The sequence below is a fragment of the Amblyomma maculatum genome, chromosome 1 (genome assembly GCF_055883805.1).
Source record: "Amblyomma maculatum isolate TAMU_Amacu chromosome 1, ASM5588380v1, whole genome shotgun sequence".
Classification (NCBI taxonomy): Eukaryota; Metazoa; Arthropoda; class Arachnida; order Ixodida; family Ixodidae; genus Amblyomma; species Amblyomma maculatum.
The window spans coordinates 279,688,964-279,706,725 of record NC_139344.1 but is presented as its reverse complement, the minus strand read 5'-3'; the positions used below and the strand labels follow the sequence as shown (position 1 = coordinate 279,706,725).

Here is a 17,762-nt window from a genome sequence, read left to right as displayed (position 1 = left end):
CTTACTGGACTGTTGCATCTGGCAGGGGGGGCAGATCCTGAACCTGCAAACAGTAACATCATGTCTCAAAACAGCGTTGCCATGGCTGCCAACTCATTCAATCTCAAGAGGGTCATGACCAAGAAAGATTTCCTGCAAAACAACTTTAAACAAACAAACAAACAAACAAAGCCAAGATGCTTGCATTAAAAAAAAACTGCACACAGACCTTTCAAATCTGGCCAATGCTACTGAGCGCTCCTCACCTGCCATGGACACAAACGTGGAATTTGTAGTACCAGATGCATTCAGCATCTCTCAAAGTCCCCCGTGTGCAGCGTCGGTATGTTAATATATGTTAAACCTTACATTCGTGCTATACCAAACCATGCAAGGAGTACATGCAAAAGCTGTTGCAGTACCTCTGCAGCAGTCCTTACAGTGCTCTCCACTTTTCAGTTTGGTTTATGGGGTTTAGCAGCCCAATGCAACACAGGCTACAAGGGATGCCATAAAGGAGGGCTCCGGATACAGTCGAGCCCGCTTATAACGAACCTGACCGCCACGCGGCGTCCGTTCGTTATATCCCGAAGTTCGTAGTAACTGGACCACAAACTAAAAAAGAGAGAAAAAAAAAAAAAAGTTGGCGGTCAAAACACGAAATTTATTTCTTAGCAAAAAAGTCTGTGATGCTCGTCTGTTTCTGCAGTGCAGATGCGATGAGGGCGGTCTCCAGTTTATTTAAAGCACTAGCGTGCTCTTCGCCGAGTCCCTTGGCATAGACAAGTTGTCTGAGGCCCTCTATATAGCCCACTGCTACAGATGTGCTTATGGGTGCTGGCTCAGACGTTTCATCTTCATCTGATTCTTCCGCGTCGCTCTCGGCCCGCACTTCAGAAACGATGCCTTCGTCCATGCACGGTTCCGCAAAATCCGCGTCTTCATCCGCAGAAATAAAATCCTGCCAACCAATGCCAGGGCCTCCCATGTCGGAGTCGACGACGCGCTGCCACAAATCGCCGCCGGAATCATCATCATCGGAGGCATCAGGCCCGACGTCCGGTACTGTGTCGACGAAGCCGGCCTTGCGGAAACAGTTTCGCACGTAAGCGGTCGTCACCTCCGCCCAGGCCGCCTTCACCATCTCAAGGGCTGAATACAATGAAACTCGGAGCGGCAAGTTAGCGGCCTGACGGTCAACGGCGATGAGCAAGCGCTGCACAATGCGGCGCCTATATGATGCCTTAAAGGAGGGTATTATGCCCAAATCAAGAGGCTGCACTTTAGAAGTGGTATTGGGCGGCAGGAAAAGTACAGTGCGCCGCTGCGCATTCAGTCCGCCTGTGCAAACAGTACAACCGCTAGCGTATGGAGAGGCCTGCCTCCTGGCGCCCCGCGCCCCTGGCACGGCCGCTCAATGGAACAGCCAGGAAACGAAACGACGAAACTTCGAAGACTATGCCGGCGGCCGGCGCCGTGGAGACAGGCGAAGACGAGGGAATGGCGAGAGGAGAGGGGAGCGGAGTTGCGAGGAGGGGCGGCAGCGTGGCCTTGGAGGCCACACCACGCGCCGACACTTGTAGGCAGCGCGCGTCGGCGAGCAAAGGGTAGCTCGCTTGCGAGGAGGATTGCGAAAGCAGACCAAAAGGGATGGGAGCCCATCGTTATCTCGTATCGGGGCGCCGGGTTTACGCCGTCCGTTCGCTGTAACCGATCGGCAGCGCTCATGGACGTTCGTTATACGTGCGATCTTGTGCCATTGAAGTAATGTATATTTTGGCGGTCGCTCCGGTCTCGTTCGTTATAAGCGAAAGTTCGTCTTAAGTGGGGCCGTTATAAGTGGGCTCGACTGTAATTGCATTCACCGGCCACACACCTCAGCTTTTTCTAGATAAGACTGATTATTACCAGCTTTATGTAAATGAAGAGACCATCAAAAATAGGCTCACCACAGGTGACGTTCACAGTGTAATGTGCAATTTCAACCTGACCATACTTTAAGTCAATTTCGAATAATACACGCAAAATCCTGTGGAAGTTCAAACCAATTTTAGCTACAATGCCCGCACCCAGCTAGCTAAGGCATAGAAAGAGGGACACCCGCAGGGGCCAGGTCAAGGAGGCTACATACAAGAAAATGGGGCCCAAAGGTGGAGCCAACTGCATTTAAACTGCAGCACAATTCAAGAAAATACTCATAGTAGCAGAAGTACACACCGATTCTCTTGGAGAGGCAGGAAGGAAAGCTGACCCACGTTGCTTCTGTGTGAGAACCACACAGGTTGCCATACTAAGGATCCGTGAGCTCAGCCACTCCTGGGAAGCAAAAATAGAAAACCGAAACAGTTTACCTAAAATGTGTTGACGAAATATCAAGAATACGTTGAAAGTGGAGTCAGGAGCTCATTTCAAGATGGTGAGCAGCACGCTTTGTTGACTCAAAGCTTGTTTGGTAGTACTATACACAATAAGGTAGCGCAAGAGCGCAGTTGCGTGGCATTTATTTCGTACCTTGGGTCTTTTTTTTTTTTTTTTTTTTTAATGCAGGAAAAAACAACCTCGTAGGAGATATTTTGGTAGAGAAAACTGGATCGGTAGCTTCTGAACACATTCTACAACTTAATAAATCATACTCAGTCGTAAATTGAATATTAAAGTGCATAATTCATCTTAGCTAATTGCCTAACTAAGCCAAATATAAAAATTATTTGAGGAGCACTACATTAAGGCAAACAATATGTTATTGGTTTCATGCAGGTCGAGTGTACCGCTTTATTTTAATCCTTGGCTGAAGTTATGTTAGACATCCTACACGAAGAGAACAGAGTATGAAGAAAAAAAAAAGACAAGGAAAGAATGTGCACTGTGTAGCACATTTTGAATGCATGTAATTATAAAGATTATAAAAGATCAAAATGTTTGAATGTTCGTTACATCTGCCTTTCCCTTAAGCAATACTTTGAGAGAGTATTCTGATTTTAGTATATAACAAAACTAGAAACACACGTCTTCCTTATTCCAAATTTGCAGTACATTAAGCGAACTACCCGCAGGCAGCATATATGCATTCTTAAACTGGCAGAAAAAAAATTGCTGATGATTATGTTACTTTCTAACGAAACATTTGAGCGCAGCTCATCAGCTGTTCTAGCTTTTCGATAGATTGAGGCAAAGAATTCGAGCAAAACATGTATATACAATTACAACTTTTAGGCAGGCGGTTCGCTGTGGTGAACGGCTGCGGCTATGTGTTTTGGCTCGGTACTGTGGTTTTTCCTAGTACTGCCGCTTTTACTTCTTTTGCAGGCCACAGGATCTCTGTTTCGAGGTTGAGATACATACTTAAGATTATTATTTTTTTTTTGTCGGTTATGGTTCACTGTACGGTTATTATCCTGCGACTTTGTACTCCCCCCCCAACGCCCCCTACCTTTTAAGAATTGTCCCCCTAGATATATGCCTTATCAGGGCCCTTTGCATAGCCTGTCCCTTTGTAAGGTGTATCTGCGCCAAACCCGCTAAGTGGTGACTAATCACCTACCCGGTATTGTAGTTTTTCCGGGTACTGCCACTTTTATTTCTTTTGCAGGCCACAGAATCCCTGGTTCCAGGCTGATAAATACATACTGCAGATTTTTTTTTCTTTTTTTTTTCTTTCACTTCATGACCCACTTTCTTTTCACCCATCCTCTCCTCCCCACTCCTTCACACCCACTTTCCCCTCCCCAGCTTTTCTTCTTCCGAAGCAAAAGCGTATTTAAACCCCTGCCAGTGATGATCGCTATGCCCAGACGAAGACAAGTCCACTTGTCAAAACGTTGGCTCATCTGCGAACTGAGGCGTACTCCATTTACCCTTATTCAGTTCTTCTTTCTCCTGTAGGAGAGCACATGTCTGAAACATCTTTGCGCTGTTACTTGTTTGATCTTGCACTCTTTCGGTGAGCCTTTGTTTTCAACCTTTCAAGATGCTTTGAAAGCTTTCATTTTGTGTGGCAATTTTAGCTGGTGCCAAACCAATGTGCGTAGCATGAAACCTCGGAGCCCATGCAATGCATTGTGGCATTACATAAATCTCTCATCATGAAAGCATCCTCTCTTAGGCCCTGCCGATGTCTTGATCACACAGGCATACACTCAAGAGCATCCAGTAAGTACTGGAAAACACTGTCACTCGCTAATAGGTAGACAGGCAACCTCAGCTACGATAGACAATGCCAATGCCGTTTACCCCACAGAAAAAGCTACATACAGATTTTGATTCAAGAAAACAACTCCAAAGAAAGCAACGGCACAAGAAAAACAAAATGATTACATACTAATTGAAAATAATAAGAAAACTAGCTGAATAGAGTCATTTGTCTAACAATGGGTTAAAAAGGTTCCTTTTGTTCAAACACCAATTTTTTTAGTAATACCCTGTCACACAGTCATTTTCAAAGGCGATTGAGTCGATAGCCTTCGAGATTTTCAATCGCGATCGAACTCGAAGGAGTTGTGCCGCTGCTACATGGAAAAACTCGAAGGCTGTTGAAATAGTTCTGGTGTTTGGTGCCAAATTTTTGTGGCGTCACTATCGTTGCTTTCGGTTTTGCTTAAAGAACTAAAATCTCTCCACAAATGCAAAAAAAAATAGAACGTACCTTTTTTAGTAACTGCAGTTGTTATTAAAGGACAACTTTGTTTTTTTGAAACTCGTTGACGTTCATACAGCGGTGCTTTTCATTGCGTTTGCTTTTCTCGGCGGTGCAGGTTACAGTGGTAGAGAGTACATAAATAATGCGCCTTAAAAATAGCGATGCTATTTTAAAGTTATTAAGGTCATTAATATTTTACCGCGTAAATTAATGCACGATGCAGACAAGGACAAGACTGCCTTTTCTACCCCCGACGGTCTCTACGAATTTAACGTGATGCCTTTCGGACTCTGCAATGCGCCGACCACCTTTGAGCGCATGATTGATACCGTGCTTCGGGGCATGAAATGGAAAACATGCCTATGTTATCTCGACAACATCTTTCTTGTCAAACTTTGCTCAGCACTTACAGCGTCTCACTGAAGTACTCACGTCCCTTGCCCAGGCGGGGCTTCAGCTGAATACCAAGAAATGCCACTTTGCCAGTAAGACCATCAAAGTACTCAGCCATGTCGTCAGTAAGGCAGGAATCCAGCCTGATCCCGAAAAAATTGCGGCTGTCGTTAATTTTCCTCGGCCCCAACGTCCGAAAAAGCTTAGCAGCTTATTTGGATTAGCCTCCTACTTCCGCTGTTTTATTCAGAACTTTGCAACAATTGCGGCCCCGTTACACAAGCTCGTGACTTTCCAAGTGTTTTACACCTGGTCCACTGAAAGTGAAGATGCCTTCAAAGCTCTCAAGCAGGCACTCACTTCCACTCCTGTGCTTAGCCATTTTGACACTGACACGCCCACCATACTTCACACAGACGCCAGTGGCCACGGTATTGGCGCGGTTCTTTTGCAACGCAATGCAGTGTCTGAAGAGCAAGTCGTTGCATACGCCAGTCGTACGCTTACTGCAGCTGAGCGTAACTATACTACTACCGAGCAAGAGTGCCTCGCCGTTGTTTGGTCGATTAAAAAATTTCGACCTTATTTGTATGGCCGCCACTTCACCATTGTCACAGACCATCACGCACTCTGTTGGCTGTCATCGCTGAAGAACTTATCGGGTCGACTGGGCCGCTGGGTACTACGTCTTCAAGAATACACCTTTACTATCACCTATAAATCTAGGCGAAAACACCTCGACGCTGACGCCCTCTCTCGCTGCCCATTGATTTCTACTGAAGCGGCCCCACCTATGGCCTCCTCTCCCTCCTGCCATCAGAGTCAACCTTCTGCTGGCCACCTGAATGTCGCACCCATTGCTATAGCTCCACTCGAGATCAATGCTGATTTTTCGTACCTGCAGCTGACTGACCCTTACTGCCGCACAATCATCGCTCGCCTCCGTGGAGAATCAGTTGTCCCAAACAGTCGCTTGCGCCGTCAGCTTCGTCTGTTCCATTTCACCATGGAACACTTTACCGTGACGTTTACCACCCTACGGGTCAACGGTGGGTACCCGTTGCACCTCACTCCCTTCGTTTTAAAATTATGGAGGCTTACCACGATGACCCCACTGCTGGACATTTAGGCCACTTTAAAACTTACAACCTTATCAAGAGCCACTACTTCTGGCCTGAGGTTTCTGCCAGCGTCGCCAAATATATTTCATCATGTCCGTCTTGCCAGCATCGCAAGATGCTCTACCTCTACCTTGCCCATCTGTGCCTTTTGACACGGTCGCCATCGACTTGTTTGGTCCTCTCCCTTTGACGTTAGACGGCAACCGTTTTGTTGTCACTGCCATCGACCATCTAACGCGGTACGCTGAAACCGCCCCTCTTCGCTCCGGTGCCGCCTCTGAAGTTGCCGATTTTTTCCTGCGTGCGATAGTTTTGCGTCATGGAGCTCCCCGTATTCTCATTAGCGACCGTGGAAAGACATTTCTTTCTCAAGTCCTTGAGGAAGTACTGCGCGCTGCCAACACCGTCCATAAGATTTCTTCTAGCTACCACCCTCACACCAATGGACTCATCAAGCGGTTTCATCGCACTTTGGCCGACATGATATCCATGTATATCGCTCCTGATCACCGGAACTGGGACAAAGTTTCACCTTTCGTCACCTACGCCTACAATTCCACTGTTCAGCGGACAACCGGTTATAGCCCTTTCTTTTTAGTTTATGGCCGTCAACCAACGACAGTATTCGACACTACTTTCTTATCTGCTCCCTCCTCTACGTCTGAATCTCTGGGCGAAGAGTTTGCCACTCGTATGGCCCAGTGTTGCCAACTTGCCCGTTTGAACACTGAAGATGCCCAACAAGAACGCAAAGCCCTGTATGATCAACGCCATCGAACTCCCTCCTTTTACCCCGGTGATGAAATTCTCCTGTGCACACCAGTCCACAATCTTGGCCTGTGTGAGAAGTTCCATCGTTACATTGGCCCTTATACAGTACTCCAACAAACGTCTCCGGTGAACTATCGCATTATTCCCTCGCACACCGTTGCAGATCGACGTCGTCGCTCCGAAGAAATCGTCCACGTCTCGCGCATAAAGCCTTATGCCCGTCATCCCTCATCCCTGTAATCAGCGACCAGGGTGGCCGCTCTCTTGTTGGGGGGATTTGTGTGAGCGCAGTGCGTGAACTTTCATCTCTTTCATCTGTATAGATCCATCATCATTATCATCGCTGACTGCTGCTCGGAGCGTCGCGCGCTGTGTGCCAGCTGGTTCCAGAAAAGAACAGACGTTCGTGCAAGTGCTGCCTTACAATATAAAATAATAACGCTTGTTCATGTTTTTGTATTGTTAACGCACTGTGCACGCGTATGCGTGACCCTCCTCGGGTCAACTCTAGCAACCTTGCGCGACGTTCGAAGGCCTTCGAGATCTTGATAGAGTTCTGAGCTGCTCCGCTGACTCGATAGACTATCGACTCAACGGTCATTCAAAACGCTCGTGTGGCAGCTTTCGAAGGCCTTCAAGTCGATAGACAGCCTCTGTGCGGCTGCCTCTTGGCGAGCTACATCCACTGGACGATAGGATTCGGCCTGACGTCTTCACAAGCTCTGAGATGCAGATAGTTCACAAGGAATCTCGCCTGGATCATCCATGACGACTGCTGCTGTTACATTGTCGAGATCCGTTGTGACCCGTTGGCATCGGCTAAGAGCATTTAACTGGCATTTAAGGTCCCTGGTTTATATTTGGGTTTCGGCACCAACATATATGGCGGGATTAACAAGGAATACAATCAGCTGTAAGGCCTATGTCACTTAGAATCTGTCCGAGCCCATGCGCGAGTGCACTGCTCGTGCCAAAGTGGCGCTTCGTCTTTATTTTCAACAGCATCGGAGGCTGCCTAGACAGAGCAAGCACCATGGCTCTAGCGCAGCTGCCGTTGAGTGACGTCATGGTTGTCACGTGAGTAGGCAGAGGTGAGCGCGCGGTTACGTCAGTTTTGGCGGCAGCGCCACCACCGGTGATGGCGGCTGAGCGATGTCACAGCTGCCACATGGTTTCTCATAGGTTCAAGGTCAAACACACATACACGGTGAAGAAGCTACGGAGTGGAGTAGTAAAAGCTTTTGCTTTTAAAAGAGTAATTCTGGCTACGCTGAAGCTTGACAAGCATGCTGGGCCAATACAAATTTCATCTTAAGAAGCCTTTAGTCACCGGCTCTTCAAGAAGGACACGCAGTGTGACAAACCTAGAAACAAACAAGAAAGGGGTCTGAACAGCAGCAGCTATACCAGGCTCTCCTGTAGCTGGGCAAGCACCCGTAGCTGGACCACATCGGAAAGGATTTCATGGGGAGGGATCAGCGTTCCACTGGCCAGGTTGCCGATGAGTATTTCAGACTCCTTCTTGTTACGCAGTCGCACCTCCTCAGGTGACTCCTCAACATCCACAGCACCCTTGTTCTCTTTCATCAACTGCAGGTTGGCCCAATTGGGCAGAGACCTGCATGTTGCAAAGTACCCATCAGGTTCCAACACAGTTCTCAGAAAATGGAAATCATCCCCCCAATTTTATTTCAACTGAACCACCTACATATACTTTCCGGATTGTTCCTATTTCAAAACTAAGCTTCTGTCATCTCAACATTCAGTAAATGGGTATGCAAAAAGCAACACAAACATACAGTAGGCAAGGATTCGTGTGCCAAGAAAATCATGAAGCGCAGGACCAACTACAGACTCCAGGGTCTTAACATGAAAACTGGCTGGCCTTGAGACATACACATGGAGCTGACACAGAAGCTCAGTATCTCAGCCTTCCTTCCTGAAAGTTATCAAGGGTGGCACACAATACAGTACCACAAACTCACATACCATAACGACAACATATAACACATAGCAGGTGCCCCTTGTATGTTGTCTTATGTGTTTAATGAAGATGGAACGTTCTATTTTCATTTTGGTGTTCATTTTATGTAAGTACGGCCTGCAAATGGAACAGGTTGCTAGCTGAAGTTGTTGCTATCAGCAATAGCGATACCTATTTTTCATGCTTTGACTGCATCACTAGCTTTGTGAAACTTGTCGGTTTTGTTTATGCGCATCATTTTGAATTCCTTTCTAAGTTAGTACCCGCTCCCCCTTTTTTTCTGTAATGCTGTAAGGCGATACAGTTATCCATTAAATAAATAAACAAACAAAATGACTGTAGCATTATGGCTGATGCACATTTATTTACAGCCATGTCACCTCTCACTGCTCACAGTTTGTACCGCACACCTAGAGATCACAACATCAGCAGCAATGTACTGGCAGAATGCCACCATAAACTCCTAGTGTATGCCACACAAATGGCGATGGTGACTTTAGCAATGTGCAGGCCACAAGCCACTGCTCACTGTATAAACCATGCAACTGCCAAACACGGTGTCGAGAATGTGCACGCAAAGCTTGCTGCTTGAGGGTGCAGTTGTGAATCCCGCATCTGTAACATTTGTGTGGGGTGGAAGTGAATTCGAAACACTCAAAATTCTGCCCATCAAAATTCTACTGTAATTGTGCTTGCATGTGTATAAATCACACAGCACATGTGTGTACGTGAGCACATAGCCTCTGCTATGTTGTGCAATGTGGCGAGACAGGCCCTTTAAGAGATCCTCAGAAACAAGCAAGCGGTAGCTATGCTCTCGGGTCTTACTTTTGACACTGACAAGTACCGTCTGTTGCAGAAGTTTGCAGCCCAACGCGCCGGGCGGAGGAGCAGTATCGCTCCCGAGAGGCGGCGCTGCGCCCACCGGCGCTGCCTGGTGACGTAGCTATAAAGAGTGAGGAGGCTTGTTCTCTTCCCTTCATCCCGCGGTTGATATCGCACATCTTTGCTCTCAGCTGCGGGATGAGGGAAAGAGAACAAGCCCCCTCACTCTTTATAGCTACGTCACCAGGCAGCGCCGGCGGGCGCAGCGCCGCCTCTCGGGAGCGATATTGCTCCTCCGCCCGGCGCGTTGGGCTGCAAACTTCTGCAACAGACGGTACATGCACAGCTATTTATCGCCTGCTGACTTATCAGTTCATGCATGACTGTAGACAAGTCTGCAGTGCTCAATATACTTTTTGTGCTATTGAATTCTCTTCTACTAACTAGAAAAGAATCACTGTATAAGTGACCTCTCTCCTGTCTGCTGAATAGCTGCCTCACTGATAAGCCTTGGTTTCCTGCAGAGCACTAATGCCTAATCTTGAACATTGTGTGCCTCAAGCTGACAGAGCTCAAAGGTGAAGTGCATCTGCTATTAACTGTACAGTGTAACCATGAGTACCACCGTGAATGGTTAAAGCCTCAGCTTTCCACATTAAGTGCACATCACATGTGATGGCTCACGCTTTAGAAACTTTTCAGTAAAAGCATAAAATGAAAGCTGACAGTGTGAGCACTTGTTTGATATTTTTCACAATTTTCACTTTTCCACCGGGAAGAATGTATCCAAGACCAGATGCTGATGTCACAAGTTTCACACGTTAAATTTCATGCATGCAGGTGTACACAGCACACTCTAAGCTAGAACTTGTGGCTCTTCCCATTTCAAAAGTTCTGCTTAAGTGGCAACAGCTTCAGGCACACAGACAGACAGACAGACAGACATAGGCAAAATCGGTGAATGGGTGCTCTAGAGGGCCTGGAAGTAGAGTGACTAACATGGGATCCAAAGGTCCTAGTGGGTTTGAGTCCCATCTAGCAGCTTACCGGTATTGCTCAAGAGGAAAGTATACAATAGTTGCATCGTGCCTGTACTCACCTATGGGGCTGAAACGTGGAGGCTAACTAAGAGAGTTCTACTTAAGTTGAGGACAACCCAGAGGGCTATGGAACGAAAAATGGTAGGGGTAACATTAAGAGATAGAAAGCGTGTAGAGTGGGTCAGAGAAATAACTCAAGTTACCGACATTCTAGTGGAAATTAAGAAGAAAAAATGGACATGGGCAGGACATGTAGTGCGAAGAGAGGATAACCGATGGTCGCTGAGGGTAACAAACTGGATTCCAAGGGAAAGAAAGCGTAGCAGGGGGCGGCAGAAAATTAGGTGGGCGGATGAGATTAAGAAGTTCGCAGGGGTCAAGTGGATGCAGCTAGCACAGAACTGGGTTAAGTGGAGAAATATGGGAGAGGCCTTCGCCCTGCAGTGGGTATAATCAGGCTGATGATGATGATGATAAAAAGTACTGCCCAGGTTGGCAATGGGCTCAGACAGATACAGACTTGGGCGAAATGGTGATTGGGGGCTCTAGTGCTAGCACATTAAAACTGACTGGCACCCAGTAACACTGTAGGCCGAACCCTGCACATCCCACTATGAGGCTGATGCTCAAACCACTAGGTCACACTGCACTGTTGAGACTCCATTTAAAATAATGTGGCCACTTTTTCATTTCATCTAGATCACACTGTTAGACCCAATGCAGGTATGAAACAGTATGTTCTATCCCTGCCTCCATTAATTAAAGCAAACATCGCTGCCAAATCCAGGTTTACTTGTTCACTACACTAAAAATGAAATTCTATGATGACTACTCAAAAATTGCCTTTTTAGATCAATTTCACTTACCAGCCAAAAAAAAAAAAAAAAAAATATCGGAGCAACCATTTCTAATCCACTGCAAGAGGATTGGTGTAGTTTCACAAGTAGCAAGTGGCTCATGGGCCTAGCTATACACACCACACGCCAGCAGAGTCACGCTCTGCTATGCATCACCATGACATTTTTACTAGCTTTCTTTACCTTGTATCAGTTCAGTTCAGTCGTTAGAACACGACTGATACAAGGTAAAGGAAGCTAGTAAAAATGTCATGGTGATGTATAGCAGAGCGTGACTGCTGGCGTGTGATGTGTATACCTAGGCCCATGAGCCACTTGCTACTTGTGAAACTGCACCAATCCTCTTGCAGTGGATTGTATACCTAACCAGTATTCCTAGTTCTCTTCCAGAAAATTATTAGCAACACTCTTCCCTCACTATAAATAGCTCTCCCTTTGGCTGGTGAACACTACATCATCCGAGCCTGGACGATGCGAACAAAAAAAGCCTCACATCAAAAAGCGGCTGATGTCTTCATCCTTGGCCCATGTTGCACTGATGATGCGCTTGTCTTCAGATTCTGGCTGGACAATACCTGCGTATCATATGCATGAAGGGCCAGGTGTATTAAACAGATAAAGTGAAGCTTCTGAGGATCAGTGATCTAACCAAGAGAAAGAATTAGCTACTTTACATTATGTTAATTTGCAAAATGCCAAGTTATGCTGTATTGCATAATGCATATGAATCATGACTACGACAGGGCCATGATCGTGTAATGTTTGTACCAGCGCTACATTATTACTTTGTAAGTGTCTTGCTACAGCCGACCAATTAGTGCCTTGTCACCAGCCAACTACCACCTGCTAGAAGCATGCTAGAGAGGAAAACAGTTTGCTGTCCAAGTTGGCAGGAGCAACATAGATATAAAGCCCCGATTTAACCTATTTTCCATGACACAAAGAGACTGTAGTATATAGCCATTAAATAATATAAATAAGCTGCACATGTGTGCTCTGTGTAGCTACGCTCAAAGCTTTCCGGCGAAAAGCTGCTTATTTTGAGGTGAAAGCCTTTCTTCGCTCATCAGTGGTGTGTAAAAGAGTTGTCCGTCAGCTTAGACAGATCCAAAGCCAATCCACACGAGTAACATAACATGCCAGACCAGAATCCAGTCCATAACCTAACAGTCCGCAATCCAATCCATTACGACATAACCCAATCCCTAAAGGGGTAGAGGCACCAAATTACAAGGTTGTGCAAAGCTTGTAACGCGCTTCCTTTGTGTGTGAAGACCATCACAGTCAAGTTATAAACTCAACGGAGGCATAGAGAATATTTTAATCCTTTTTTTAAAGTTTGTGAAATGCTCACTCTTTCATTCTGTACCCATCGCTAGTGCAATGACTGCGACGTAGGCTCACTGAAAAAACCATAATCACGTAATTATTTGTGACGTCGTTACACAGTTGTCTGACGTAAGAGACGATGCTGCTGGTCAACTTGTTTCGGCTGTTCTACTGAGCCCGCACACGTATACCAGCATGTTAGCGTTCTAACATTTCTAATGCATAGACAGCAGAACGGCTTACTGTAGCCAAAATTATGCTTGATGGCAATATTCATTCAATAAAATTTGCAAAGGCTGCCGCCGACGGCGCGGCAATGGTCGGCAGACAGCGTTGTTGTCGGTCGCCGTATCCAAGATCGGAGTGGCCAGTGGCGCAGCAGTAAGGCAGTGTAGCACTCCTTGGCTTTGTACCAGAAAAGACAAATGCTATCAGCACTGCTGATACACTCGTGAAACAGTAGCATGCCTGCACAAGTGTAGAGCTTTCAGCAATGACGCCTCCCGCGGGTGCGCCAGGCGACGAACTGCGCTGTTCTCTGCCTGCTCTACTCCAATCACCAGATTGGCTCACATGAAGCAGCTCTCATAACGACGCACGAAAGCCGTACCTCGATCGGTGTGATTCAAACTATATACTCGCGAGCATTAATGCGCGCTCGTTCATATTCAAAGCCTCTCCCACTTTTTCATTTTTCGCAGCTGATTGCATAGCGTAGGAATTTGGGAAAAATTATGAGTAAAACTGCAAACAGAGCAGACGACGCGCCTACTCATTGACGTCATTAGTTTTTGGCCCACGTGACATTTCAATGTTATTTCTTGTTTTTTGACGTCAAGTAAAAACCTGGCAACTATGAACCGAAACTGCTGCACATTAATAATCAGATAATAAATTATGTAATGCAATTTTTGGAGTCTAACACCGTGCTCTATGATTACAGAATCGCTACGCACTATTTACAACATAAAAGTACTACATAAAAACTTCGTGCCCCTGTGCCTCTAACGCCATCCAAAAAAAGAGTCCATAATTCAATCCAATGCCAATCCAGTAAATCCATTACACTTAAGAAAAAATAGTTCTCCACTGGGAATCAAATTCCCACCCGTCCGATCACCAGCCGAGCGTGCTAACCAACTATGCCACGCTGGGCACATGAGACATATGTTAATTCTCCTTGTCTAGCGTTCCTGCCATCTCCATGGGAACATAGGGGGCACGACGATGATAGCTTCACCCACATCTCCCGGATAAAGCGTGGCCGGCCGCAGCCATGCATCGCAAATCGCTGCAGATCTCTGAAGGCCAAGTGGTGCAACGAGTGCGCGCCATCACCCCCGAGTGGAGCTATTGACCTCGAATCCGACACCAATGAAGCCGCTCTCCTGCCCTGTGTCATTGGCGAGGTTCTGTCAAATAAACACTAGAGTAAAACTACCACCTTTAAAGGGGCCCTGCAATGCTTGCCCGCTACACTTTAGATGAATTCTTTGTCAGCAGATACCAAATCAAAAAGAATTACAGGAATTGGTGCACTAGAACGGGAGTTATTAAGGAAGAAATTTTCAAAATAGAAGCAAACCAAAAACTGCCTTGAACTCAATTTTCCCGGTCTTTCACTGTCCCATTTCACTCGTCCAATGACGACACCTGTGGGACCAATCGAAACAGCCTACATGAGCACGTCACTGCAACGTCACGGAAGATATCTTCTCATGGTTTCTCAGTAGCTATAACACGTTTCTGCTAAAGTTGATGAGATCTCTTCCATGGCGCCTCACACAAATAGAGTGAGGAACAAGAGAGGCCGGGAGCAGGCAGGGTCACCATGTACCCTTGACTATTGTGTTTTTCTCGCGAGCCCGCTCCTTGACCACCTCTTTCTCTGTATTCCCAGGCATCCTACAATAGCGAAGAGCGACTGACGAGGTCGCTCAATCCTTTCCTGCCTAACTTTGGCTGCATAGCCACAGGCCCACATGTATAGGTCGTGAAGCTCTTGGTGCAAAGCAGTAACCAGCGCCTCTATTGGTGCTTTTCGTGTCACTTGCTTTGCAGAGCCTTTGTGTAAAGCAAACATGTTGGATTCATGTAAAATAAAACAACGCTACATGACATATTTTTCTTAATGGACAAAATTTTCAGTTCATTTGTCAATATGATGTCAGACGCTCACTAGTTCACGTTAAAGCCGCTGCAAAGAACCCCCATTGTACGCTGACGCCATCAGTACCATGATTTTGGTTTTCGAGAAAATAAAAATATTAGACACTGAAATGTGAATGTTACGACCGGTGGTAATAGCATCGACATAACTGAACAATTGAAACAAACAAGCAAAACAATGCCTTTAAATTATGTTGCAGGAGGGTCTAAAGTGCCTCCTAGAATTTCACAACAGATGTAGGCCCACTGACTCGCCAGTGCAGATGTTATCCAAGATCGGTCTTCATACACTAACCAGTCATGCGATGCTACAGCGTCTGAAATAATTGTATCTCATCCTGCATAACAAGATTAACATAAATTCTGACACCTACATATCCTTTAACATTTCAATGAAACCCATCATAAGCATCAACTCACACTCCAAGAATATTTCTGCACTAGTAATATACATAGTTTTTCATTTTTTTCGTGAGCTGTGCATAATGGTGGTCACATAGTCCACTATCAACGAATTTGTTTAACTTGATGGCAAATCTGTACTGTCAACAATGAGGAAGTGATATCATTAATCTGCCTTTCTTCTACTTTCCATGTATAGTGCGAATCTGTGATGTCAACCTGTGAATCTGTATCTTTTGTATCTGTGTATCTTTTGTTTTTGTAGTTAATGCACTTGCCTTTCTTACTTTTGTTGTAGTAGATTTCAGTTGCCCTTTTCTACATATGCATGAATGCCTGTATGAGCAAATGTCTGCAAGCCCTTGTTGTAACCCACTCCTGTAAAAATCCCTGATCGGGATCTCAAGAAGTGAGCAAATGATACACCATCAAAATGCTACATCTGTTGCAAAGAAAAAAGAAAGACCCTTTGCCAAGTTGTGCACAAATTGCTCATATAGTACTGCTTAAAAGAAGTAAGAAGCAGCAAGGGTTGCTTACTGGAGAGCTAAGGCAAAGCAACCACATCACTGCACATATCGCAACCAAATCGGTGCAACTGACTATTGGTTACATGACGACTTCCCATAACGCATAGTAATTAGGTTATGTGCATGGCAAATTCCACGACACTGAAAATTCTATAAATGTACAAAATTCCTGTAACAGTAAGTTTCAGCAATGTGTCAAAGGGAACATCAGAAACACACCTCTGTAAGCCACCTGGCTGGTCTCTTTGTAGTTCTGCAGGATGGTACAGGCTAAGCTAAGGAAATGCTCCACATACATGGGCAATGCCTGCATCAATTCCTGCAAGCCCTGGAGAGACTGGTCTACACATAACGTGCTCTGTAAGAAAGGACAATCCGGCAGTGAAACCTGTGAAACACGCCTGTTCATTGTAGCATCCCAATCAACACACTAAATATTGAAGTACTGCATGGCCCTTTTAATAGCAGGGGCAACGTGTCACCAACACAATCTTTACTGATAATATGTCCACTAGCAATCACTGTTTATAGTCTGTTTTTCTTACACAGCAGACTTCCTTCTTGAATAGGTTGCAATGTCAAGCACCCTTAGTACCGCATAACACTCCCGTCAAGCCAATGCTGAGTTATATGTAAGGCCATGTCACAGCAGTATAAGCACAACACAGTCCTGTTCAGGGCTGAACTGAAGCTTGTTTTACAGCTGAACGTTCAGAAACTCACTGCAAGTGAAATGACAGTCCATAAAATCAAGATTCCGAATTGCACAAGTACAAAAATTTAATTTTTTAGTAATATGCACCAGGAAATTCACACCTTGTAACGTTTTTGAAAAAGTCACAAAAGAAAACCACAAAAGATGTGGCTATACTAAGTAGGAATACTTGCTAAAGCAGCACATTTCAGTCCTTCAGGGAAACTAGAAAGCTAGAAGCCTTCAAGGAGAATAACGAGAAGCAACATATGCAGCAGACACACACAAGTATGTTTCAGTTAATTTGGTCACTACCATACCTTAGCTACCAGCCAACAGGGATGTGGCTATTGCTGACATGTTTGCATCTAGATAATTTCAGAATTTTTTAATAATTCGAGCTCCATTACTTTGTCCAACCAAGCTCCACAGAAGTCAATGTATAACAAAACCCCGCTAATTCGAATGAGCCGTTTCAACCACGGATAATTTGAACAATGTGCTGCTGTGCCTAGGTGACCCAGTCAGTACCTGACATGTCCAAAGAAATGCCCCATGGCTGAATGGCTCTGAGTTGCCTTCAAAACTGGGTAAAATCAAACCGACACATGACCACCACAATTCCGGAGCACAGGCGATGGCGTCCACTCTGTCCTGTGTGACCTCTGAGATTTGCTACCAATAGTTCCTTTATTAGACACCCATTAATTTGGAAATAATTCAAACTGTTGGCACAGTCCCAGCCAACAGCCATGCCGTTGGATGATAATTCAGATGCTACAGGTATGGAACTAAAATGAACAGGCTCACAAAGGCAGGCCACATCCAGATCGGCATGGTAAATGATTGTCAAAACAGCCCTACTAAAATCTGAACTGCATGCTGCTAATAAACCGTGTACATCTGACATGCATACAAGTGCAGGTATGACAAAAACTGATACCTTCATCTTTGAGAATAGGCCAACTATTTAGTTTCATTTTCACTGTTATGAACTTCCCATCAGCACGCAACGATGGCTGCCAATCTGTC

The 17,762-nt window shown here is 45.6% G+C and overlaps 1 protein-coding gene across 3 annotated transcripts in view; it reads right to left on the bottom strand.

Moving 5' to 3' along the window:
- The window catches only part of Sec8 (exocyst complex component secretory 8), a 96,970-nt gene that overhangs the window by 14,111 nt on the left and 65,097 nt on the right, over window positions 1-17,762 (bottom strand). For all 3 annotated transcript variants that reach the window (XM_084591419.1, XM_084591417.1, XM_084591418.1), the window contains exons 18-22: window positions 16,256-16,394; window positions 12,100-12,181; window positions 8,308-8,518; window positions 2,197-2,295; window positions 6-43 (exon numbers count right to left, since the gene is read on the bottom strand). In XM_084591419.1, coding sequence (XP_084447545.1) covers window positions 6-43; window positions 2,197-2,295; window positions 8,308-8,518; window positions 12,100-12,181; window positions 16,256-16,394 — 569 coding nt within the window. The remainder of the gene's footprint in view (window positions 1-5; window positions 44-2,196; window positions 2,296-8,307; window positions 8,519-12,099; window positions 12,182-16,255; window positions 16,395-17,762) is intronic.